We start from the raw sequence: 26935 nt of genomic DNA on the forward strand, positions 1-26935 counted from the left end.
AATACAGATTTTTATCAAAACAACAAAAAAATCAAACGTGATTGTAAATAAATTATGAAAATTACATGTAATCAAAAATATTTACAGTAGGCAGTGTTAAATGTTCATCCAACATATACAAACTATGTATACACCAAATTTAACTGTCTAGACCAATCAGAACAAGATCTGTTCATTTCTCCTTATCATAGTCGTTGGATGTGAATGAGTTAAATAAAAGTTTGACTTGAACTGAATTTTATCTGACAAGACAAAACATGAGAAAATGCCATGATGTGGATCTTCTGGAAGCTCTTGGCGCTCAGCAACACTCAAATCTTGCCACAGGCAGTGACGTCTCTACGAGACTTAAGAGATAAAACAGTGGTTTAGTGTTGTCTGTGCTGGGGGTGGTGTCTTCAACCTCCAGCCAAGATCAACAACTCAAAATTAAAACCCCAAATCCTGTTATGATCACTTTTGAAGTTTTCTCTCACAGAGGGGAGGAAGCACGAAACGAATGAGAGCAATGAAAAGCAGAGCGTGACGTAAGGAGGAGGGATTGAAAGACTTTTGAAGCTTTGGTCTCATCTGTCACCAGCTTTACTCAGCATTGCATAACGACTGCTGACAGACGAACCAGCCAGAATGAATGACTGTGATTAGACACTGTGACTGACTGACATTCAGTGCATTACAAATTACATTCAAGGTGAACAAAGAAAAGATTCATATTTATCAACTGAGAGATTCTGCCTCACTGACTTACAGTGAGAGTTTGGCAACAGAATCAAATGAACAGAATTTCCCTCTAATCCTGCACACTTCAAGGGTTCTTTACTAAAGAAAACGGCTCTATACAGAACCATGAACACTCAAAAAACCCTCTGCAGAACCCTTTACAGATTGATGGAGAATGTGTTGTGTGTGGTTCTATATAGAAGGTTTTTGAATATGGTTCTATATAGCACCAAAAAGGGTTCTTCTATTGCATACACACTTAAAAGGTGGTTCTTCAAGGGTTCTTTTCCCATAGGAGTGTTGGGTTTTTTTGCATAATTCAGTGTTTGAGATGTAAACAGAGTCATTCAGAGTGGTTTGGTGTGAAATGGTTGATTGTAGAGACAGTGGTGGTGATAGGAACCAGGGGTCGCCATGACTACAACACAAATATAGACATTTTATTTACTATCCAGAACCACCAGTGAACCTACACGAGTTTTTATATGGAATGTTGATGGTAAAATTGGGACAAATCTGAAAATAGACAGTTTTCTTTGGGGACTATTTCGCCTCACAGCACCTTGCATGTATCCCTCCACTATGAATGGATTTTTAAATGATGTTTTAGGTGAAAAGTACTGACAACTATCATAAAACAGTGTCTCAGTCATCAGGCAGTGAATTCATAACCATTTCATGCAGTAACTTTCTGTGAGGGAGCTTTTAGAGGTGGACGTCTGGTTCCTATCACCACCACTGTGAACAATTCTGACTCTATATTTTCTCTAAAATGAAGCGTTTCACACCAAACCACTCTGAATGCCTCTGTTTACATCTCAACTATTTAATTATGCAGAAATGTAGGGAAATCAGTGGTATGTCCTTTAAAAAGAAGAGGAAAGATAAACCATAAAAATGCAGGAATTAGCTATTTGGGTCATTCTACAGAAACGTCCACTTTTCTATCTGTCCATACGAGTCACTGGTGTTACTGATCCTCATTGGTGTTGCACATAAGAAAGGAACACCAGAGACATTTTAATGAAAAATGTATTTTACTAAATGTCTGCTACAGAGCATCAAACCACATGTTGTCAGTCTTTGAATATCCACTAAAATATGGAATTTAATCCATTTGTATTCTATTTTTTCACAATTACCTCAGAATAAAGTCGGTCACACCAGTGACTTCAGCTAAAAGCTTCATATGAAATCATGAGCTAAATGAGAAAATCTCTGATAACTGAAAGACACAGTGGACTCACCATGTGCTTTTCTTCATAGATCCTCAGAAAACAGGTAAAAGGAAGTCGAGTGATGTCATCAGTGTGACTTTTATTTCAAAATAAGAGATTTTTTGTTACACAGTAACACCAGTGACACGACTCCTGGGGACAACTTTCATTATATATTTTATAATATTTATTTGGCGTTTGTTTTCTTTATGTCATTTAATTAATATGTTTCATAGTCATGTATAGATTATTATAGTTAAAATTGCAGAAAAACGTGTTTTTTTCTTCAAAATATGGCCCCAGCCTTCACACATGACTGTGAGGATGAGCTCTTCTGTGGTGCTTGGAATTCTAAATAATTGATTTAAAAGCCAATATTGATAAATTGATGCTTAAGAAGGTGTGATTGTTAAAATAACATTGTTTTATTTTAAAATCTAAATAAATTGTAACCCTGACATGTTTTTCAAGTGTAATATATCTGTAAGCGCTAGGGACACAAAAATGGATGTTTCTGTAGAATGACCCAGGTCAGTCTTGTAATTTAAATGGAAATGTGTAAACTGTGGACGTACATGGTTTAAGTAACTTGTGTATATGTTGCTTGAATAGATGACGCCGGCTATCTGGTAACTTTAACAGCTAACCTTCCCTAGCTAGCTGCTATTTCTGCTGTCTGTATCATAGTCACTCAAGCTACTTTCATGCTCTTTGCTGTAGTCACTATACAGTTTCATAATTGGTATCTAGGAGACAGCTGGCGAGTATTAGCTGGAACTTCACTAACTGAAGAAAATAAATCTATAAAATTAATGTTAGTCTTGCTTAGAACTATAACATGCATGATAGCTAGTTTTCTAGCTAGTTAGTGAAACATATAGGCTAAGTGGTAGCAGTATAGCAACTCTTTAAAAAGACAGTGAAGGAAATGGTTCCATATAGAACCATGAACACTCAAAAAACCCTTTGCATGATTAAAGAGTTCTTCGCGTGGGGAAATAGTTCTTCAGATTGCTGAAGAATGTGTTGTGTGTGGTTCTATATAGAACCCTTTTGAAAAGGGCTCTATATATAGCACCCAAAAGGGTTCTGCTGTTCTTACGATGTCGAGCTTGTAATAATAGAAGAACCGTTTTTGGTGCTATTTCTAGCTCAGGGGCCGTTTTCTTTAATTAATCTAGTTGAAGTTTGGAGTTAAGAGCTTCAGTCAATTGGAGGATTACTGGGGGGGAACTAGTGGGATTTTTCACCCTGTTCAAAAAAAAGCAACAGTAGCCGATGATAGTTTTTATAAACTGGGTGTATTTTGTTACTGATCGTCCACATGAGCACTGCAGGCTAAAGTGAGTTTTTACTGTCTTATTGTAGTCGACATGCAAAAAAAACCCACTGATACAAGCTTATCATAGCTGTCAGAACAAAACCTTGTATCTCCATTTTTGCTGTTTTTCATTTTTTGACATAATTTGAAAACACCAGCTGCCCTTGACCTCGTTTGAAAGCGTCATGATGAACAGGCCAATAGGAATGCTCCAAAATTACTACAAATAAAATCTTTTTTACATTAACTTTCATTGAAAGTTAAAGTTTTGAGGATTTGGCGACCTCTCTGGTGGAAACGTGTAATTGCATGCAGCGTGTATAAGAACATTTTGTAACGTGGGTTGTGCTTCTCTGAGTGGGTGAATCGGGTGATTAAAAGAGAATTCAATGAGAATTCGTTCAAAAGGATGTGTCATCCGGGGGTGTGAGTGAATTATCTAGTATTGCCCTCACATCTTTATCAGTAGATTTTGAGATTATTTGAGACCTAAACGTCAAGCCAGACCTTCTTTTTGAGCCTGTGTGAGTGACATTAATACGTGAAGATGTACGACGTGATCTGGAAAATTTGACCAGATCTTTAAATCTTTATTTCAGGTGACTCACAGCAGCGTATGCTTACCATACGTTGGCTAGTTTATATCCTCCTCACTCAGTAATGATGCTACTTTTTAAATTTTAACAACAAAATCTTACATAGTGCAGCTTTAAGAGCTTTTCCTAATCCTGAAAAGTTACAATTTTGGAGATATGAGGCTTTTGTCTGACAATGATAACATGGAATATGATTCTCCTAACTGGAGAAAAACATCACTCTTCTGATGTGTGTCCTCTGCTCTTTAGTTTGTTGCAGTAACACAAAATAAACTTAATTTCTCAGACGAAAGACAAACAAAAGTAAATCAAAAAGCTTTATTCTCAGTGCATCCATCTTACTTCTGAAACCACTTGAACACATATCATGTTCTCAGCACAACCTCTGAAGTGGTAAGTTGGAGCGTCCGAGGAGGACCTGGAGGCAGCTTTAACCCGGACTCTCCTGCGCTTTAGTGGAATCTTGGCACCAGTGGTTATTTTGCCCTGAGCTGGGACAGTGAAGGTGGATGAGGAGCTGTGCAAAAATTCAGCCTCTGAGTCAGCAAATGTCATGAAGACGTGCGAGACTGTAGGAGTCGGGGAGGTCGGACGCCCTAAATACCAAAAGGGTTCTTCTATTGCGTACACTCTTAAAAAAGATGGTTCTGCAAGGGCTCTTTAGTAAAGAAAATGGCTCTATACAGAACCATGAACACTCAAAAAACCCTTTGCAGAACCCATTTCAGATTGATGGAGAACGTGTTGTGTGTGGTTCTATATAGAAGGTTTTTGAATATGGTTCTATATAGCACCAAAAGGGTTCTTCTATTGCATACACACTTAAAAGATGGTTCTTCAAGGGTTCTTTAGTAAAGAAAATGGTTCTATATAGAACCATGAACACTCAAAGAACCCACTGCATGAGTAAAGAGTTCTCTGCATGGTGAAATCATTGTTCAGATTGATGAAGAATGTGTTGTGTTCTATATAGAACCTTTTTGAATATGGTTCTATACAGCACCAAAAAGAGCTCTTCTATTATAAGATGGTTCTTCAAGGGTTCTTTAGTAAAGACAATGGTTCTATGTGGAACCATGAACACTTAAAGAACCATTTGCATGCTTACAGAGGTTCTTTGCATGGTGAAATGGTTCTTCAGATTGATAAAGAATGTGTTGTGTGTGGTTCTATATAGAACGTTTTTGAATGTGGTTCTATATACCACCAAAAAGCGTTCTTCTCTCGTATACACGTTTTAAAAAGACGGTTCTGCAAGGGCTCTTTAGTAAAGAAAATGGTTCTATATAGAACTATGAACACTAAAAGAACCCTTTGCATGATTAAAGTGTTCTTCAGATTGAGGGCTATATATGGTTCTTTACACAATTATCCTCTAATCCTGCACACTTAAAAAAGATGGTTCTACAAGGTTTCTTTAGTAAAGAAAATGGTTCTATATAGAACCATGAACACTCCTTTGCAGGATTACAGGGGCCTTTGCATGGTGAAATGGTTCTTCAAAACAATGGAGAATGTGCCGTAGATGGTTCTATATAGAACCTTTTTGAAAAGTGTCCTTGACATCATAACAAAAGAAGAACGCTTTTTGGTGCTATATAGAACCCTTTTCAAAAAGGTTCTATATAGAACCATCTATAGCATGCTCTGAAGAACCCTTTCACAATGCAAAGAACCCTTTAATCATGCAAAGGGTTCTTTAAGTGTTCATGGTTCTATATAGAACCATTTCCTTCACTAAAGAACCCTTGAAGAACCATCACCTTTAAGAGTGTGAATGTAGGGGTAACATAGCTCTGAGTCAGCAAATGTTGTGAAGACGCGTGGGACTGTAGGGGAGGTTGGACGCCCTAAATACGCTCAGCGACTTCCACCTTCAGCTAATTACCTTCATCTATCTGTTTGATGTACGAGCACAGGAAACCCAGCGTGCATTTACTGTTGTCTGTGTGTGAAATCTGCAAAGCTGCAATACTCAGTAAACATATGCATATACTTTATGTACAGTCATATGTACAGGTTTGTGCTCACCAGTCAAATTATTTTGATATTTTGTTGATTTTCTAAGCAAAATTAAATAAACACACCCTTAACAGAGAACAGTTTAATGTACAATTACTTATTATTTGCTCAATTTAACATATTGGACACAAAAATACAAAAAAAATGTGGCCTGTGCAAAAGATACAGTACATTTTGGATTTGATTTTTTTCCAATATGTTAAACTAAATAAACAGAAATTGTGCACTGAAATTTGCATAACGCCAGTGTGTTCTATGTAGAGCATGTTTTAACTTATTTTCACAAAGAAAATCAACAAAATAAGTCATTGGGTGCCCAGACTTTGGTTTGTCCCACTGAACGAAATATGCAAAACGGCCAAATGAGCACATTAGATATATTCTCACTAGGACATGTCATGAACTTTACTGGTTATTACTAAACTTTGGGATATTTTTCTTGTTGTTTTGTATTTAAAAGAGTCAGTCTGTCCTCCATTTCACTGTCTCTGGTCTCTGACTGATGCATTCACAGCCATGCTGTACAACACATATGAACACAAAAACAAGCTTGACATTGTTTCACAGCTCAGTGCAATCAGAATCATAGTACTGTATGGTATGAGGGGCGTTTTGACCCTGAATATCAGTCTCGTAGGCCCAATCCCATTTCACCCCTCGCCCCTACCACTTAGCCCTATTCCTCCATTTCACTTGTTCATGTCTAGGGGTAGGGTGTCTCGATTCTTGTTGATATGGAGGGGTAGGGCGAAGTGTTAGGGCTACATGGTCCTCCAAACAGAGGTTTTTCAGAGACTCCAAACTTAGAGTTATGAGAAAAAAAATAAAACAGCAAAACGGCTGAACAAGAGACCAAAGAAACCCTCAAATGTCAGTATTTTCTCTGTTAAAAAATTACGATAACCACAGTATTATCTTAGCTTAATGTCTTTTCAGTGCATTATGGTCCTTTTCTTTATAACAAGCATAAAAATTAGCAAATAGTATGTCGATGTCTCAGTAGCTGGCTAGCTAACTTTCCCATTCCACCTTAAATAGTCCAGCAGTTCTGACGCCTGAAGCGCCAGAATGTAACTGCTGCTCCATTTAAGGTGGAACAGGAAAAGTTGAACGAGAATCTGTGAATATCTGACTTCAGCTTCATATCACTGAAGAATTAGCGGTAGGCGATAATAAATAATTATCACACCCCCTCTCTTTGAAAGCATATGATGCCCTGAATTTAACTACAGAGCAGCGCTAGTAGCTGTTAATGAAGTAATGTTCTTTCATATTTAAGGGTCCCATTTCATAGGGGAAGATTTCAACCACTACCCCTTGTAACTCAGTTCCAAGAGGCAAGGAGACCCTCGAAAACAAGGGGTAGGGGTAAAAATAAGAAATGGGATCGGGCCTTAATGTGTGCAAGAAATACTCAGCAACCTCACACACGGCCTTTATAAACACAAACACGGCATACAAATGATCCAAAGTGAAATAGTGGGTTCCCATTTTAAATTAATGACACATAAGCAGCTCACCAAGACGATTAAAGCATTAATGGACTCTTTACATTGTTTGCCTGCATTGCTGAAACACCAACATTCAATTAAGTCTTTATGACCTAACGCCACAAGCATGGTCATCTCTGCAGCTTGCTTTCACTGGTCCCGTCCATGGACGTTTTAAACGCTTGACTACCTTCAGAAAGCAAAATTCAGCATCGGTCTGCATGAACTGTAGGAGCTTCTCATTAATCCACTGGTGTGGAAGGCTTACTCCTCATTTATGGGTTATAAAAGAGGCAACGTAGGAGGTGCTGTGGAACAAAATGTCCAAAAGCTTTGTAGAACAGCATCTGGCTCAACCTAAAACACTAGCATGATGAGTCTCTTTCAGAAAGAGAGGTTCATGTGCCTTTTTCTGATGGTCTCCAGGCATAAATGAGAAGGACTTCACTATTAAGAAACACATGGGCTTGGAAACTATGTGTCCAGAAGTTTGTAGACACCTGCTCCTCTGATGTTTCTCCTGAAATGAAGGGTTTTAATAGTGAGTTTGTCCCTCTTTGCTGCAGTAACAGCCTCTACTCTTCTGGGAAGGCTTTTCACCAGATGTTGGAACATTGCTGTGAGGATTTGGTTGAGCATTAGTGAGGTCAGGTACTGATGTTGGATGGTCAGTTCTGGATCACTCCAACTCATCCCAAAGGTACTGGATGGAGCTCCATCACTCCACTGAACGCAGCTCAGTGTTGGCGGGCTTCATACCCCTTTAGCCCACGCTTGGGATTGGACGTGATGACCTTTGGATCATGTGAGGCTCCTCCAGAACGTCCCATTCTATTGGTCAGTGCTTTTCTATGGAGACACCTGAAATGGGTGCACCTTAAAGTAGATGATGAAGTCTTGCCGCCCACTTTGAAATATTTCCAAACACTTTTGGAAAGTTATAGCAGAGCATTGAAATACGGCTTGAACTCACATAGCTCACCTTATTTATGTCGTAAAACCGCAACTCATGCAAATTAAAAAATGAGTGCGATCATATGTCAGGAAACTGAAACTCCACGTCACGAGTGTTTCTCAGAAGTAGAGGTTTGTAGGCCTTTCTCGAATGGACATCCATTAAACACGCCCCTAGAACATTCTTCAAGTTCTTTAGAGGTTTTTTAGAAGTCTTTCAGACACCATTGTGCTCTCGCTCTTAACAACAGTGACTCTAGTGGTTCAAAAGTACATCGAAACATCTTTTGACCTCGTTCTCTCCCCCCAGACTTCATGTCTCTTTGCCAATCAAAATGTGCTGACTAAATTAGCCTTTCCAAAAAACAAACACACCAAATCCCCCTCCTAGCCATACTCAGGACTTCTTAATTCAGCATGTAGGAGTATGTGGGAGTCACTCCAAGGCTTAGCCCACAGTTTGGCTCAGCATTTAGAGAGAATATTCATATTTTTCTGCACGTCCTCCATCTGGACAGGCCACCCAGGAGGTCACAGGTCATATCATCTGTGCAGACTTGTTAAGATCGGTGATTTCTGTTGTAATTGCGTTATTCTGGCACTGCTCCAACGCCCTGCCTGAGCCTTTGGCCAGAGATGTCCTGTAGGATGTGCCCCTGTTGCTGGCCTTGCAGAACGCCCCCCAGACAAAGCGCAGCACCGACGGGCTCAGGATGATGAACACCCATGGGTCGATGATGGAGTTGACGGAAATGAAGCGCAGCGCGATTAGGTCGGTCTTGTGGCTCTTCTCACTTTCCTCTGCTGATGAGTTGATGTACACACGGATCTAAAGGGAGAAGAAGGAGAAAATAGAATTAGTCACAAAACAAACCTCTGAAAAAGAAGGAAAAACATCCTGGTACTTTCCTGCTCCCTGTCAAACAGCATTTCAAGAGATGAATTACTGCAGAAATGCAAATCAACAATCACAACTCTATGTTTATACAGCACAGCGATTTGAGTCGGCAGTGAAACAGAGAAATTTAAATGTTCTTATGGTAAACATAAAAAAGTGATTCCTAACTTAAAGCAAAAAAAAAAAGAATTTACAAATTTACCAAAATTCTCCACTCTGGCTGGACATGTTTGGTGTCAGAAGTTTGCTTCTTTAGTATTAGCACTGGGGCTATGGGGCTAATCTATCTAACCAGTAATGCAAGCTTATAAGACACCAGTTAGCATAATGCTAAAGTCATTACACACTTGCCTCAGACCATGCTGAGTTGTTCTCTAACAGATTTGCTTATGTGGTTTCTGACACTGTATGAAATATTGTTTGTCTACAGTATCATAAACCACACAAGCCAGTCTATTTGAGATTACTTAAAGGGCCAATATCAATATATCTTTCTTTGTTTGTTTTTGTAGTACACTATATGGACATCCCATTCTACATCCATAGGCATTAATATGGAGTCGGCCCTCCTTTGCAGCTCTAACAGCTTCCACTCTTCTGGGAAGCTTCTACAAGATTTTGGAGAGTGTCTGTGGGAATTTTTGCCCATTTATCCAGAAGAGCATTTGTGAGGTCAGACACTGATGTTGGGCAAGAGGGGCTGGCTCACAATCTCAGTTAGTTCATCCCAAAGGTGTTTGATGGAGTTGAGGTCAGGGCTCTGTGAGGGCCAGTCAAGTTCTTCCACACTGAACTCACCCAGTCATGACTTTATGGAGCTGCTTTGTGCTCTGGGGCTCAGTCATGCTGGAACAGAACAGGTTCTTCCCCAAACTGTTCCCACAAAGTTGGAATTGTACAATTATCCAAAATGTCTTGGTGCTGAAGCTTTAAGATTTCCCTTCACTGGAACTGAGGGTTCTAGACCAACCCCTGAAAAAGAGCCCCATATCATCAGCCCTCCTCCACCAAACTTTACAGCTGGCACAGTGCAGTCAGGCAGGTAACGTTCTCCTGGCATTCGCCAAACCCAGACTCGTCCAGCTCAAATTCAGTGAGCTCTTCAGAAAAACCCATTCTTTCACTAATGTGTGTAAAGGCAGGCTGCTTGGCTAGGTGCTTGATTTTATACACCTGTGGCAGTGAGACTGAATGAAACACCTGAATTCAAAGATTGAGGGGTGTGTCCCAATACCTTTGTCCAGCAGCACTGCTGTGTCTGATCCACTCGCACCAGCACAACACACACTAACACACCACCACCACATCAGTGTTACTGCAGTGCTGAGAATGATCCACCACCCAAATAGTACCTTCTCTGTGAGGGTCCATGGGGGTCCTGACCACTGAAGAACAGGGTAAAAGGGGGCTAACAAAGTATCAGAGAAACAGATGGACTACAGTCTGTAACTGTAGAACTACAAAGTGCACCTATATAGTAAGTGGAGCTGATAAAATGGACAGTGAGCGTAGAAACAAGGACATAAGGTCATAATGTTATGCCTGATCTGTGTAATCATATTGATAAAAGGTAAATAACAAGATTTGTCAAATGTGCAAATGCTAATAAATCAGACAGACTTTCTAGTTGAGCCAAAACGATTTGCTTTGGCTGACGATGGGTGACTTGTAGCCTGGGAAACCATTTTTTTTCTCCAGTAGCGCTGGTAGCTGGCCAGTAAAAGTTAACGTTCTCTGAGTGAAATGTGGCTTTGCCTGCCATAAAAAGCCACCAAAGCAATTTACCGTCTTTAATGTGTTGTTTTTATCTCCCACAGGACTGCAGATTCAAGAGAATGACTAAATCTGTGGAGCAAGAATTCATTATTAGAACATGGCATTAACATCAACTTTGACTGAAACAAGACTCCAGAAGTTGTACAAGATCACAGCATCTGCATCAATAATTGGTGTTTACTGCATTTTTCATTAAACTGCAAAATGTCTGTTGTTGAAACTATTCAATGGCAGTCATAGCTGTCAATCAAACAAACATCCAGACGCTCTGATGAAGTGATATTATTAAAAAACAACGCTAGTTTACTTAAAAGGCCATATTCTATATTTTTCTGGTTTTTATTCCATTTATTTGTGCTGTATTCATTTTTACACGACCGCTTTTTACCTCTTACAATCAAACATGCTGTTTTTGTTACAGCACCGTTAAGGCTAATATATATGGAAATGAGCTCTGCTCTGATTGGCTGCCCTGTGAAAGCACTCAGAGTTGAAACAATCCTTATACCTTCAATGAAAATGGACGGAGCAAAACTATTGAAGGTTGAACAGGTGGATATGTTTACATGTTTGATGTTTTTGACATCACAAAACCAGTTAATTCAAATTTGTGACATCGGTATGTTTTGAGGCTTTGGCAGTGTTTACATATCAGATGAAACATATTAAAACATAGCATGCAAAATTTGTTTTTCTGTGATATGTGCCCTTTAAACGCCTAATAGAAAACGTGCCTCATTTGATTTGCAGTAACTAAACTATTCACACAAATCCTCTGTATTATATGAGTGTCAACCTGCGTTGTGTAAAAGCCTCTCAAATGAGTCAAGGTAATTGTGTTTCCCAGACCTCTGCAGTAAACCTAATTGCGTTGATTTTACTGTGTCCTGGAAACCAGACGGTGTCGTCCCAAAGGAGACAACAGCTTTTATGAGTGAGTGAAGCTCAGCTTTTGGACGGCGGGAGTGCAAGTTCATACTAAAACTCTCTGGAAGGTTCTGCTGAAAGAGCAATCACACAGGTCATTGGGCCTCGTTCACCGACCATTCTTAAGAAGAAATTTCTCTTAAAACCCACTTTACAAAAGGCATTAAGGCAAAGGCGAAAGTCCAAAAACACAGTCTGAAACACAGGCAAATGTGCTCAGACAGAAACGCTCGGTAGCTCAAATGAAAGAAGCGATAGGCTCTTTTCACAAAATACTGAAGTGCAAAATCGCTGGTTAAAACAAGCTCTGCTGTTGCCTTACTGACAGTTACTAACTTCAGAAATACAGGCGTTCGTATCACTTCAGCCACCACAGAAAGGTGTGTCACTTTATCTTTGTCATAGTTGCCACGATTGAAATTCGAGGATGTGTCTAGAACTGTTGGAGAACCAAACACACAAGAAAGTGTGATTCTAAACTAAATTAATGATATAAATGATTTGTGGAAAAATTCCCTCCTATTAGAGCACAGTAACGTCGGCTAACGTCTACAGAGAGATAAATCAATGAGCAGGTGAAAATAACTATAACCAAAAAGCTATATTAGCCATGTTAGCTGGAGATGTTGAAACGGCTCGCTGGCCGTGCTGGGTCGTCAGGCTCCATAGCGCCACTGTAGACGTTTTATTTGCATTTATAATCACTCCAGCTGGTTTCCTGATATGTTTAATCTGCAACGAAAATCTGTCAAACACTAAAAATCACGAGGCTGAAGTCAGGTTCTCATTTGAATTTTCCTGTTCCACCTTAAATGGTGCAGCAGTACATTCTGGTGGCTCAGGCGCCATTTAAGGTGGAACCACCGGCACCAGTGAACGAACATCTACTCCCCGCTGAGCACTCGCTTTCTCAGTGCTGATCATTTTTACAGGAGAAAATGAAAACTGTTCCTCTGAAAGCGGCTGCAGCAGCAACTTTAAAGCACAAACTGCATTCAGTGTGACGTACTGACTCAGAGGTTCTTTGACTCCATATGACAAAGTCTATTCTGCACAAACTTGTTTTCCTCAGCTCATCATCAGCTGACAAACCACTGAAACAAAGATGAGGCTGTTTTTGCTTCAGGCTCTAATATCTGAGTGAGCTGTATACACTCAACTCACCATTGCTGCTATTGTAATTGCTTTAGCGGAAGCAGTGCTGCCCTGCCTCCACGAGTTCTTCCTGCAGAAACAATGTGGAAATGTGAATGACGCAATGACTGAACTCAAGCCATGTGACAAACAAGACAGGTGTGTTAGTATTAGAATTCAGGTGAAGGGGAACGAAGATTGGCTGTGGATGGTGGTGTGACAGTCTTGTGATCACCAAGGGAGCTCTGGGAATCAGAGTTCTCCAAGGAGTCGGTTCTGGAGGGATGCGTGACAGGAAGTCATGCCAGTGTTGTTTGTTTATTTGTGCCCAAATTTCTCCCGTGACTTTACATTTATTGGTGTAATACCACTAACCCAGTTAAGCCCTTAAATGCCTGGGAACTTCTGGACAGTTAAGAATGGAAGCCCTGACCATTCAGTGAATCCCATGCATTTTGCATTGGTTTTCATGTATTGAATTCAATTATGTGTGTATTTGTATAGTTTTTACATTGGCGCTCACAAACCAGATTTACAGGAGTCTGAGTCTAAGGGTTCTTTAGTAAAGGGCACGGTTATACTGTATATGCAACCATGGCAACTCAAAAAAACATTTGAATAGATAATTGTATTAATAAATGGTTCTCATCCATGACGGAGAACCTATAGTGTATGGTAATTTTTACTTCACCTTTTAAAATGTTTTTATATAGCACCCAAAAGAGTTCTACTGTTGTTATAAGTCATAGAACCTATTTGCTACTACATGGAGTCATCCAGGGGAGACAGATGCAAGGAGAGAATCCCTGAGAGTGTGAGGAAGAACCACTTGGAGGAACCAAGACTCAAAAGGAGAAACTTACTGCATGAGGAAGAACCACTGAGAAGACTCAAAAGCAGAATGCTCCAGGATAAACAGCAAAAACACTAATAATAATATTTTTAAGCAAAACGCTTTTTAGCCACAACTCTTAATCACCACCAGGCTTGTCCTGAGATCTCCCTCTGACTCTGATTGGTCCACATATCACATAGTTTCATAGTAGACACTGACTGGTTACTGGTGGAGTTTAATCTATTCAGTGTTATGAGACAGAGGCTGTTCTAATAGATGCTGCACAAGAAGGTGGAACTGTTGTCTAATAGTTTAACATGATAATTTAATGAGCTGATAATTCATGCACTCCTGCATAATTTATAGTGGACACTGCATAATTCACAGTAGATACTAAATAATTCATAGTTGATACTGAATAATTCGTTATAGATACTGAATTATTTATAGTGGATATGATTAAGTCACAGTAGATATTGAATAATTCATAGTAGATACTGAATAAATTCATAGTAGATACTAAATTATTCATAGTATATACTGAAAAATACATAGTAGATACAAAAAAATTCATAGTGAATACTAAAAAAATTGTAGTAGATACTGAATAATTCATAGCGAATACTGAATAATTCATAGTAGATACTGAATAATTCATAGTTGATACTGAATAATTTGTAGTAGTTTCTGAATAAATCAAAGTGAATACTAAATAATTCAGAGAGATACTGAACAATAAGTAGTAGTTACTGAATAATTCATAGTAGATACTAAATTATTCATAGAAAATATTGAATAATTCATAGTATTTATTGAATAATTTATAGTAGATGCTAAATAATTGTTAGTGGATACTGAATAATTGTTAGTGGATACTGAATAATTCATGGTAGATACTGAATATTCTGTAGTGGATAACAATTTATAATAGATATTGAATAATCATGGTGGATACTGAATCATGTCTAGCAGTAACTGAACACTTAAGAATAAATACTGAACAATTTATAGCGAATCTTGAATAATTCCTTAAGCTTTATCACATATTAAATTCTGTCTTTTGGCCACATGGCGCTACTGATTTTTATCTAAACAAATCCACATATGATTGTGAAATACAGTGTAAAAATGGAATGCAATAAAAAAAAAATAACATAGATATTGCTGGATGTTTATCCACTGCACAGATAAACCAAATATTATCAGTTCAAACCAATCAGAACATGTTCTATGGCATTTTGTCATACTAAATGTGTTGTTGGACATGACTGGGTTAATGACGGAATAAGAAGCCTCCAGTGTAAAGAACCTATCTTGCATAATTCATGAAGGATACTGAATAATCATAGTGGACACTGAATCATTTCTAGAAGTAAATGAACACTCTATGGCTCATACGCAGATGACCGACTCTCATTCTTATTCGATGAACACATCTGCCCTAAGAGAGGCTCTATCTAGAGCGTGTTTGCCGTGGCAGCGTGTGTTCTGGTCCCAGTGAGTGTTTTGTTGTGGTTGTATTTCCGTTCTGTCGGCTGGGTGTTTATTTTTCCCCTCCGAGCAACTTTCTCCAATCAAAAGGCCTCTGGTTCTGATTTCACACGCTCCTCACATGACAGAGAGAGACGGGGAGGATGCCAGGCAGTGCGTCGTTTCCTGCTCTGTTTGCCCGCAGCAAGAACGAAAGCTGCAAGTGTTTTTTTGCTCGAATTCGCAGTACGTTCAGCTGTGTGGGCTGAGCTGGTGGCAATTCAGAATAAATTATACCCCAGTTACATCTGTCCATGCACTCTGATTGGCTGAAAAACTTATATCTGATAACAGCATGCTCCTTTTCATTATGACTGTATCGTTCTGTTGCCCACCGCTTTAATCTGGAGAAAACAGCTACGTTCCAAAGCCTAGGCTGCATTTCTCGGCCGCGGCATCACAGCAGGCCGTTCCAAAGTGAAGGACCCTTCGTTACAGGCTAGAAATGCTGCCTACGTTCTGAGTGATTTCGAGGACGCAACAGATCCTTCCAGGCCTTTGGTTACCCACAATTCTCTACACACGAATGATGCGAAGGAAAAAAAAACAGTAGCACGAAAATGACGGAAAACCTTGGAGCAGAGCTTGTTTAAAATGTAAATTGTTCACGTCGTTGAATTCGTCTTCGTTACTTTATAAAGTGTAAAATGACGGATTAATTAAAGCCTTTGTCCATATATCATATATCGTCCATATATCGTATTGTATTTAGAAGTATTTGTATGTATGTCGTTTATCGTACTACATAAGAGCATCTCCTCCATTTCCATGAAGAAATGAAAAAGCAACAAACTCAATTCACTGGGCTGCATTCTCTCTCACCAGTTCCCTCACGAGTCTCGCTCCACTCTTGTGTCGTCATCACACAGCCTCGTTAGGACAGTTCCACTGGTGTGACCAATAGAATGCAGTGAAACACCACATACACACTAGTGAACACACACACACTAGGGGGCAGTGAGCACACTTGCCCGGAGCGGTGGGCAGCCCTATCCATGGTGCCCGGGGAGCAGATGGGGGTTAGGTGCCTTGCTCAAGGGCACTTCAGTCACGTACTGTAAGCTGATGGGGATCAAACCGGCGACCTTCCGGTCACAAGGCTGGTTCCCTAACCTCCAGCCCACGACTGCTCCAATAGGCTACTAAGGAGGAGTCTTCATAGGACAGTCCTACCGAAGACCCGCACTACCTCGACTGCAGCCCAGGCTTTGGAACGCAGCTACTATGTTTCTTTGATTTTGTTGAATGACACCAATCAAACGCTCCAGTCACAGCTGTTATGGTGTTCATCATGACTGACTCTACAATGCTTTATTGCTGAGAGAGGAATTCCACCAATTTTTCCAAATTTCTGCATAACTCACTTGTTGAGTCATTCAGACTTTGCCACAGGTGTCTTCTGAGTTTTTATATGGAATGTTGATGATGGTAAACAATGTTTTTAAAATACGTTTTTAAACCAAAACCTTCTCAAAACTATCATAAAACAGTGTCTCAGCCATCAGGCAGTGAATTCATAATCATTTCACGTAGTAACTTTCTGTGAGGGAGCTTTTAGAGGTGGACGTCTGGTTCCTATCACCACCACTGTGAACAGTTCTGACTCTAAGTTTCTCTAGAACAGAGCGTTTCACACCAAACCACTCTGAATGACTCTGTTTACATCTGAACCATTTAATTATACAGAAATGGTGAAAATCTGTGAAATCCCTTTTTAAGTCATTTCTTGATGTCAGTGATTTCAGTGCTGAAGCTCATGCTCTGTACTTTTAGGCAGAAATAACTACAAGAGGCCAAAACGGTGAACATCTGCACAGTAAAATAGCTACTGTTCACCCTTAGAGGTCTAGAATTATTATAGTCATTTTGCTGTACTATGTAAATCACAGGTGTATGCAAACATTTGGGCACCCCTGGTCACATCACATGTTCTGTTCTCTAAGAGAAAACCTCTGAAAGTGAACACATCCTCTACACAGGACACGCTTCTGCATATTTTAATGCAACATTTTGAGCATATTGGTGGAAAAAATTCAACATAAAATGTGGCCAGTGCAGAAGTTATGGTTATAGTTTTTTTTCCTTGTTAAACTCAGCAAATAAATAGAAAATGTGCACTAAAATTTATTTTGCATTCACTAAGATCAGCGGTCGCAACCCAAATATTAAGAAGAGAAATTTTGTCCTTTCAATAAAAATCTAACCACCTTGGGAGCCACAACACTTTATGTCCATTTTACCATTTTGGCTGTAAATATGACTCAGTATGTGCTGATGAACTAGTATAGGCTAAAATATAATATAAACGAAAACACAGACTGACTTCGCTCAGCTTTAAGATTTAGCTCAGCTAAAGCTGCTTTTCTCGCATCTCCAGCAGGAAATCTTTCCTCAAAAGTAGAACAGTTTCTTGTAAAATGTCTCTCAATGTTTGACTTTTGATGAGGCTGAAGTCGCTTCTCATTCACCAGCTTCTTGTTTGAATTTTCCCGTTCTACCTTAAATGGTGCCAGAATGTAACTGCGGCATCATTTAAGGTGGAACGGGAGAATTCAAATGAGAAGCGACTTAAGCTTTGCAACTTTTTAGTGTTTGTCAGTTTGTTGCTGCAGATTAAACGTATCAGGAAACCAGCTGGAGTGATTATAAATGCAAATAAGTCCATTCATCTCCAAATTATCGATGTTCGTCTTAAATCTCTCTCTTTGCCGTTTCGTTAGCTACTAGCTAGGCAAGATTGTTGTCTGTGTTGCTATGGTGACCAGCAGTCTGTGCACCAACCTTCAGGGTTAAAGGGTGAATCAGCAGTTCTACATTAACTCCAGAGTTTAAGACCATTTATTGTTAAACTGTGTTGAACGATCAGCAGAGCTTTATTTTACTGTAAAGGCGGATTATTTTATTTTATCTACAAACCTGATTCAGCTGTGGAGCCACAACAGGGCAGTGAAAGAGCCGCATGTTGCCAACCGCTGACTTAGATAATCAACAAAACATCATTTGACTAGAGGTGTGCAAACTTTTGCATATGATTGTATGTGATTAAAGTTATGTAATGAATTATGTTTACATGCCATTTACATTCTGTACATTCTGATGTTTTAATCTATGTTTCAGGGTCAAGACTTGACAAAAGTCCAGCAAAAATGTAAAGGATGTCTTTTTTTCTGCACAACAAGCCATACAGTGCATCAATAACCTTTCATCAAATTCAAATCCTGATTAAATATCTCCTCTTCATCTTACAAACACAGATGTGGTGGGGATTAAAGGTTAGAATCTGCACTTTCCACACAATTAATCCCTTTGTTTCAATGAACCACGAATCAGAAATAATTCAAATAAAATTACAGCATGATTGTGTTGTTACTGCTGACGTCTAAGGGTTAAAATGAAGATCTACAGTACAGCTGTAAACGTTCACTGTGAGTGTGAGCTCAGAACTGGGGCTGCAAAATATGGATAGAATATCATATTCTGGTTATAATGCTCCACATTATGGTTGCAATATAGCTTGTCATAAATAAAACACTGTAAAACCTCGCTGGGTATGATGATATATTAGCATTAGTTCGACTGAAATGATTTACGTTTGTTGCATCATGTTATTTGAAAAGGACAGGGTGATTCATTAGAGGCTCATTTGCATACTGAATGCCTGGGTGATGCTATTATAGAAGTCCAATACATTGATAATGGTTAATAAACGATATATCAATACAGTTTCTGCTGTTAAGGCACATCTGACCCCTCACAACTGATGGCTGCCCACACCCTCATTACTGAATCACACTCAGACGGACTGGACAGTCGCTCCACAGTGAGAAGTGAGAGACTGTAGGAGGAAACAGTGGGACGAATGGTCTGTTAAACCTCACAGAAAACTCAGTAGAAATCTGATAGGAAGCTGAACTGCAAATCACTTCCCACCCACACAATACAGCACCACACCAGCTGTGATTCTCCCCTCATTACACAAACACAGATTATTTCCACACACAAACAGCACATACTTCATATTTTAATACTACTTATTATTATTATGCAATACCAAAAGTTACTGGCTAGTTAAGCCCACAGAACACTTTACATCTTTATATATAGCACTTTATAAATTAGTAATAAGTGAGTAATAATATGGTAATATTATGTTTTTTTAAGTTAGTACAACTTGTTACCAATTTTTTTTTTACCATTTTATGACAAAAACATCACCACTACAATCACTAACAACTTAAAAGTTAGCAAGTAACTTATAGGTGAGTACAACCTGTTACCATAATATTACCATGTAATTACCAACTTATTACTGATCTATAAAGTAAGGTGCTATCCAAAACCCTCTACAAGTGAAATTTCAATTAAATTATGCAGTTAATTACAATGCATGCGCAAAAGTTTGGGTGCCCCAGTTAAATAATGTGTTTTGTCGATTTTGTTGATTTTCTAACACACACTTCTGCAAACTTTTATACACAGTTACTCTGAATGTACTGAATTTGAGTGTACTGGCAAATGAGTAAAATATAAAATGTGATCTGTGCAAAAATTATGGCATATTTTCTTTTTTATACTAGATATGCTTTTCAGTGTGTTGAGCTCAGCAATAAATAAATTGTGCATTAAAATTTGCCCAAAATGTCATATTTAAGTGTGTTCTCTGTAGAGGACGGGTTCACTTATTTTCACTTAGAAACTAAACAAAACATGTCATTTGACTGGGGGTGCCCAAATGTTTGCACAGGACTGTACGGCATATCATGCATATCAGGGAGTATATGAGAACTTGCGGCTATAAATATCTGCATTTATGACTATCCGACATGTATAACTGAAGTTTTTCCACTCTGCGTGTTCATGAATCTGACCAGTCATCACCATCTTTTCAAACAATGTCACCATCTATTATTTATACATCCATAAATAGTGCATATTGCACTGCCACTTGTTTATGCACCTGTCGCACAACTATATTGTTTACCGTGTTTAGTCACTCTGTTGATTCACTGGATGTGACATGCACCACTGCACTGCCACCTGCATAATATTTATGCAATTTTACTTACTTATTTTTGTACTGAACAGTATATTTTATGGTTGTTTTACCATAAAATGCATCTGTATAATAGCGCATGGCAATACTTTGGCTCTTGTTTTGCTCTGTACTGAACTTTGTGCTGCTGTAGTGGATGACTTTCTGTCTATCTATCTATCTATCTATCTACTATCTATCTATCTATCTGTCTGTCTGTCTGTCTGTCTGTCTATCTATCTATCAAGCACAGACTCTAGCAGAAAGTTCTTCTAGAACCTTCTCCTCCACTATCACTACCATCTAACACACTGGATCCAGCTAAGCAAATATGCCTAAAGAGGATAATACTCTGGGTCAGACAATGCATTAAAAGGGGAATTCTCTTGCCTTCCAAAAGTTCTGTATAATTAAATGGTTGAGATGTAAACAGAGTCATTCAGAGTGGTTTCGTGTGAAACGCTCTGTTCTAGAGAAACTTACCAAGTCAGAACTGTTCACAGTGGTGGTGATAGGAACCAGACGTCCACCTCTAAAAGCTCCCTCACAGAAAGTTACTACATGAAATGGTTATGAATTCACTGCATGAAGCCAGTTCAGGATGGAAGGATACATGCAGAGCACTGTAAGGTAAAACAGTCCCCAAAGAAAACTTACCACTATTTTCCCATCGTCAACATTCCTAATAAAAGCTCAGAAGACTCGTGTAGGTTCACTGGTGGTTTTGCATAGTAAATAAAATGTCTGTATTTGTGTTGTAGCCATGGCAACCCCTGGTTTCTCTCACCACCACTGTAAAGACATCTGAGTCTCTACAATCAACCATTTCACACCAGACCACCCTGAATGACTCTGTTTACATCTTAAGCAGAAATTTTGACAAACTGGCAGAAAGTTATAGGTGAACTCTGGTGGAATTCTAGGTGCAGGTTTGGAGACCACTTATCTATAAGAACATCCCTCTTGATCTGCATCTGTACATATGACTCACTATGACATTTTAGTGAAAGGTTATGACATTTTTGTCCATAACGCAAATCTCAGAACCTCCCTGTAAATGTCAGCATGCCTATGAGCACAGTGGTAATCAACCCTTGTCCTGGAGGTCCTGCAGGCTTTGCCTCCAACCCAAAACCCAGATCATTTACGCTTACGGCATTTGGCAGGCGCTCTTAGCGCGCTGCTGTTCCAGAGCCAGGCGAAAGCAGAAAAATGACCATTACTGATATACTCTGGCACGCGTGCCCAGCCGAGGAACTGAACGCCAGTCTCCTGCATGGAGAGCAGTTATATTACCCACTAAGTGAAAAGATGAGCTCTACAAGATGGTAAACTCTTAAAAAAGATGGTGCCTCAAGGGTTCTTTAGTTAAGAAAATGGTTCCACATAGAACCATGAGCACTCGACAAACCCTTTCAGGTGCTATATAGAACGCTTTTCAAAAATATTCTATATAGAACCATCTATACCACCTTTATGCACATTGCCCATCAATCTGAAGAACCCCTTTATCATACAAAGACCTCTTTAATCATCTAAAGGGTTTGTCGAGTCATATATTTGTCATATATTTTCAACATTTTTGGAGATTTTTGGGTGCTATACAGAACCATTTTCAAAAAGGTTCTCTATAGAACTGTCTATAGCACATTCTGCATGAGTCATGAGGGTTCTTGGTTCTATATAGAACCATTTTCTTTACTAAAGAACCCTTGAAGCACCATATTTTAAAGATGTTCGAGGCCACTAAACTATGGAAATATATGCATATAAATTGTTACTGTCATATCTCCAAACCTTGTATCTTCATTTTTATTGTTTTTCAATTTTCAACATAATTTGAAATCTCCAGCTGCTCTTTACAGAGTGTCAAACTTCATGAGGGATGGACCAAAAGAAATGGCCTGAAATTATGTAATAAGTAATGGTCACGCTTTATTTGGATGGTCCCTTTAGATGATCTACAGATACTTACATTATAATCAGTTAATTATCAACAACATTATGGTTGGGGTTAGGTTTAGGAGTAAGAGTAGGTTGTCGAAGTTAAGGGTAGGTTCAGGTTTAGGGTGAGAGTTAGATTAATAGAATCTTTAACTTCAAGAAACTTCAAGTTCAGTAGCATTTAATAGATATTTAGTTGAATGCTACTTAAGGAGAGACTGAGTATCTACAAAGAATCTACAGTGGACCATCAAAATAAAGTGTTACCTAAATAATTTCCTTACTACCTTCTATTAAAAGTTAAAAAAAAAAATTTCTTCTCCTGTAAAGACGCCCTTTTCAGAGATACAAGGTTTTGTTTCAACACTGACAATATACAGAGTTGTGTGTAAAAGTTTGAGCGGTCAAATCACAAAGTGATTTACGCTGATTGGGTCGATTAGGTTGATTTCTTAAGTGAAAATAAGTTCACACGTCCTCTTTCAGCTCACAATTTCTTTTGTATTTGCTGAATTTAACGTATTGAAAAAATATAACTTTTGCACAAAGGCCACATTTTATGTTTTGTTTTTTTATTTTCCCCAAATACAGCAAGTAATTGTGCATTTCAGTGTGCAGAAGTGTGTTCTCTGTAGAGGACGTCTTCACTTCTTTTCGCTTAGAAAATCAACAAAACCTGGATTTTCACCACGGGCGCCCAAACTTTTGCACACAACCAAACATCTGTGCATCTACACCAACGGTTCCCCAACATCTGCAGCTGTGGGCAGCTTTTCCTCAACGTGTGTCCATGCATCTTACCATGAGTGGCAGGGAGCATATGACAAATATGACCGTCATGATGACCAGCAGGATGAGGTGCTCCACCTCCTCAGCCAAGGAGAAGTGCCTCCTGTCCTTTTTCCCTCGGACCACCGTGCTGCCCCGCTTCCCCGCCCGCCGGCGGTACATCAGCACCAGCTGGTACACCACGAGGCAGTTGCAAGCCACCACCAGGATCATCATGGCCAGCAAGAGTGTGGCATAAATTATGGCGAACACTTTGTCCTCGCGGGCCTGTGGGTTCATGTCGATGAAGCACCACGTTCCTGGACAGTACTGCACGTAGTCGCCGAAACCCGCGAAGGCAGGGCACAGAAGGCCACGGAGAGGGCGTAGATGGTGGGCACAGCTGCCAAGCCGTAGCGGGCGCTCGCCCGGCGCCCGTATTCATAGGGCCAAGCGATGGCAATGCAGCGCTCTAGTGCCATGGCTAGCAGGAGCGCTAGCGTGCTGAGGCTGAACAGGGTCATGGTGAACCCGAAGTACTCGCAAACGGGACCCCTGCTATTCGTGTCCGTGGCCCCCATGCCCACCAGCGAGGTGTTTAGGTAGTGTGCCACCTGCACTAGCGGGCTAATCATGCACGTGCCAGCCAGGTCCGTCACCACGAGCGCCGTCACGAGGACGCGAAACAAGGTACAGCGGCGGTGTCGCCGCCGGAACTCCAGCAGGACTAACGCTAGCACGTTGCCCAGCACACCGGTGGCGAACATCAGGGCGCTGATCTCCGGGCTCCCGCCGTCCGGCTTCACCGTCTGCGTCCAGTGGCAGCTGTTGTTTTGTGTCATTTCTCAAACTTTATGAACTTTTTCTCCTCACAAAGCCCGCGCTTTTTTCCCGCCTTAAGAGTGATGGCCGGAAGTCGCTATTACAAGACAGAGCTGACGTGTATAACGTGCGTTATAACGCCCTGAAGGACAGAAGAACGTCCCGTGCGAGAAAGACACCGAGTATAAAAGCCCTCAGTGCGCTGAAAAGGCGGTACTTCCAAGAAAAGGTCCGTGTCGGTTTATCCATGGCTTTGATGAAGCTCTCTCTCTCTCTCTCTCTCTCTCTCTCTCTCTTTCTCTTTCTCTCGGTCTGTTCTCTCTCTCTCTCTGTTTCATGACTTTTGAGCTCGTGCTGGAGGAGCTGCTGTATGTACACACCCCTTCTTACCTCATCCAGCCTGAATCAGCACGAGGAAAAGAAACAGCACAGCCCACTTTTTACTGCCTTGACTTGATCACTTCTTTTTATCTGAACGGTTGTTTCGTTTTGTTGTTTTGTACAAGAAAGATGACGATCTTAGACTTGTTAGCGTCGCAGAAACGCGCTCTGAACCCTGAACGACCCCTTAAAGACCCCCTAACGGCTTCCCAACCCCCCGAACACCCCCACCCCACCTTCAAAAAGACACATGGTGAAGTTTAGTGACAGTGAAGTCGAACAAAACGAACAGATTCATTAAAAATAAGCGCTGGAAATAAACGACTTCACTGTCTCCACCACATGCTGACGAGCTGCTCAGCCACCACATATAGAGTCATCTGAGGTTTAAAGCGATCCAATCACGAGAAACGCTTCGTTTAAAAGAACCCCTCCCCGCCACCGCACGAGGACCTCATAGTGGTTTTTTTGTTGTTGTTGTTATTGTTGTTGTTGTTGTTGTTGTTGTTTAAAACAGGTTCCTCTCACACTCCCCAAAATGATAACTCTTCAATGGTTCTTTAGTAAAGTGAACGGTCCTTAATAGAACAGTATGCATGCTTAAAGGGTTCTTCGCATGCATGTGGTTCTATATAGCACCGAATAGGGTTCTGTTGGTACAAGCTTGACATCGTAACAATGGCAGAGCCATTTCTGGTGCTATGTAGAACCACGTACAGCACATTTTCCATCAATCTGAAGAACCATTCCACAATTCAAAGAACCATTTAAGCATGTGAAGGGTTCTTTAAGTGTCCATGGTTTTGTGTAGAATCATTGTCTTTACTAAAGAACCCTTGAAGAACCATCTTTTTTAAGAGCTGCTGTGCCTTTAAGACTGATATATTCTCACTGTCTGAACAAAACCTTGTTTCCATTTTTAGTGTTCTTATTTATTTATTTCATTTTGTTTAATTAGAATTTGCCAGCTGCTCTTTCTTTAGCTGTTGCTATAATTATCTGGATTGTTATCCTGAGATAATGAGATAATTATCTTGTGATTTCAAGACAACAACTTTGTTATCTTGAGCTCACAGGACAATTAACTCATTATCTCAAAACAACAACTTTTTTATCTTGAGATCACAAGATAATGAACTCATTATCTCAGGACGACAACCTTTTTTCTTGAGATCACAAGATAATGAACTCATTATCTCATTTTCTTTATAAAGAAAATGGTTCTATATAGAACCATGAACTCTCAAAGAACCCTTTGCATGGTTAAAGTGTTCCTTGCATGGTAAAATGGTTCTTCAGATTGATGCAGAATGTGCTGTAGATGGTCCCATAGGCTGTAGAACCTTTTTGGAAAGGGTTCTATATAGAACCAAAAAGCGTTCTTCTATTGTTATGATGTCAGGCTTGCTCCAATATAAGAACCCTTTTTGGTGCTATACAGAACCCTTTTCAAAAAGGTTCTATATGGAACCATCTACAACACATTCTCCATCAATCTGAAGAAGGATTTAATGATGTAAACAATGCTTTAATCGTACTAAGAGTTCTTTGAGTGTTCATGGTTCTACATAGTGCCATTTTCTTTACTAAAGAACCCTTAAAGAACTACATTTTTAAGTGTGTAAGGTTACGTGTTGATGTGTGACCATTCCACACATATGCAGGTCAAAGAACTGAACCGTGGCTTGGTCCTAGATTTTTTGTTGACACTGTTGAAATAAAGGTTCTGTTCAGGTACATTTTTCGTTCATCAAGGTACAAACAGTGTAAATGTTCCCTCAAAGCTACAACAGTGGTTTTAAGGTCTGATTGTGAACCTTAAATACGTTTTTCCAGGTGAAAAGTTCGTATTTGTACCTTTTCATAACCGAATGTTTTAAACAGAACAGTAAAATAAAAGCCTGGAGACGAGACGGGGTGTGTGGAGTCAGTACAGCTTAGAACATATCATTTCAGTGGATTATGGTTCAGTTATGTTCCCTGACTAAAGGTACTGAGATGGACCCTTGAGGGTTCCACCCCAGTGACAGTTTAGTACCTTTATTTCTGAGAGTGAAAGTCCTTACCAGAGTTTGATTTTTTATGACGTTGTTTTTCCCGTTTGGTTAGACTGGTTTCATACTGTCATGGCTGAAGTGCGACAAAGTACACACAGGAACTTGATGCTGACACGAGACATCCTGTTACTATGACCTTTACCCTATTAGTGCCTAAACAACCTTATGGTTTAAACTTTCACCATCATGGTGTAAAATCCAGACATGGATCAAATGTGTTCATGGTAAAATGAATAATCGTATCTGCTGCATTAAAGCAGGCCTGGTTCAGTTCACTGCTGGTGTTAATGCATCATTTTATGTTGGGTTCGAATCAGTTGAGATAATTCAACACCAGAGTTCACATCAGAGCTGTACTGTCTGTATTATCTGTCTAACATTTAATAAAAGCTGAGATTGTTCTTCCAACATACACCGATCAGGCATAACATTATGACCACCTCCTTGTTTCTCCGCTCATTGTCCATTTGATCAGCTCCACTTACTATATAGGTGCACTTTGTAGTTCTAC

At 39.7% G+C, this 26935-nt stretch overlaps 1 protein-coding gene across 1 annotated transcript; it reads right to left on the reverse strand.

Annotated features, from left to right (window-relative positions):
* Positions 1-7115: 7115 nt before the first annotated feature.
* On the reverse strand, positions 7116-24570 carry ptger2a (prostaglandin E receptor 2a (subtype EP2)). The gene is given in 3 exon segments (XM_036592806.1): positions 7116-9149; positions 23198-23520; positions 23523-24570. Coding segments are annotated over 3 exon segments (1098 nt in total). The 5' UTR covers positions 24007-24570; the 3' UTR covers positions 7116-8858.
* Positions 24571-26935: the final 2365 nt, after the last annotated feature.

Source organism: Colossoma macropomum, unplaced genomic scaffold (genome assembly GCF_904425465.1).
Source record: "Colossoma macropomum unplaced genomic scaffold, Colossoma_macropomum, whole genome shotgun sequence".
Classification (NCBI taxonomy): Eukaryota; Metazoa; Chordata; class Actinopteri; order Characiformes; family Serrasalmidae; genus Colossoma; species Colossoma macropomum.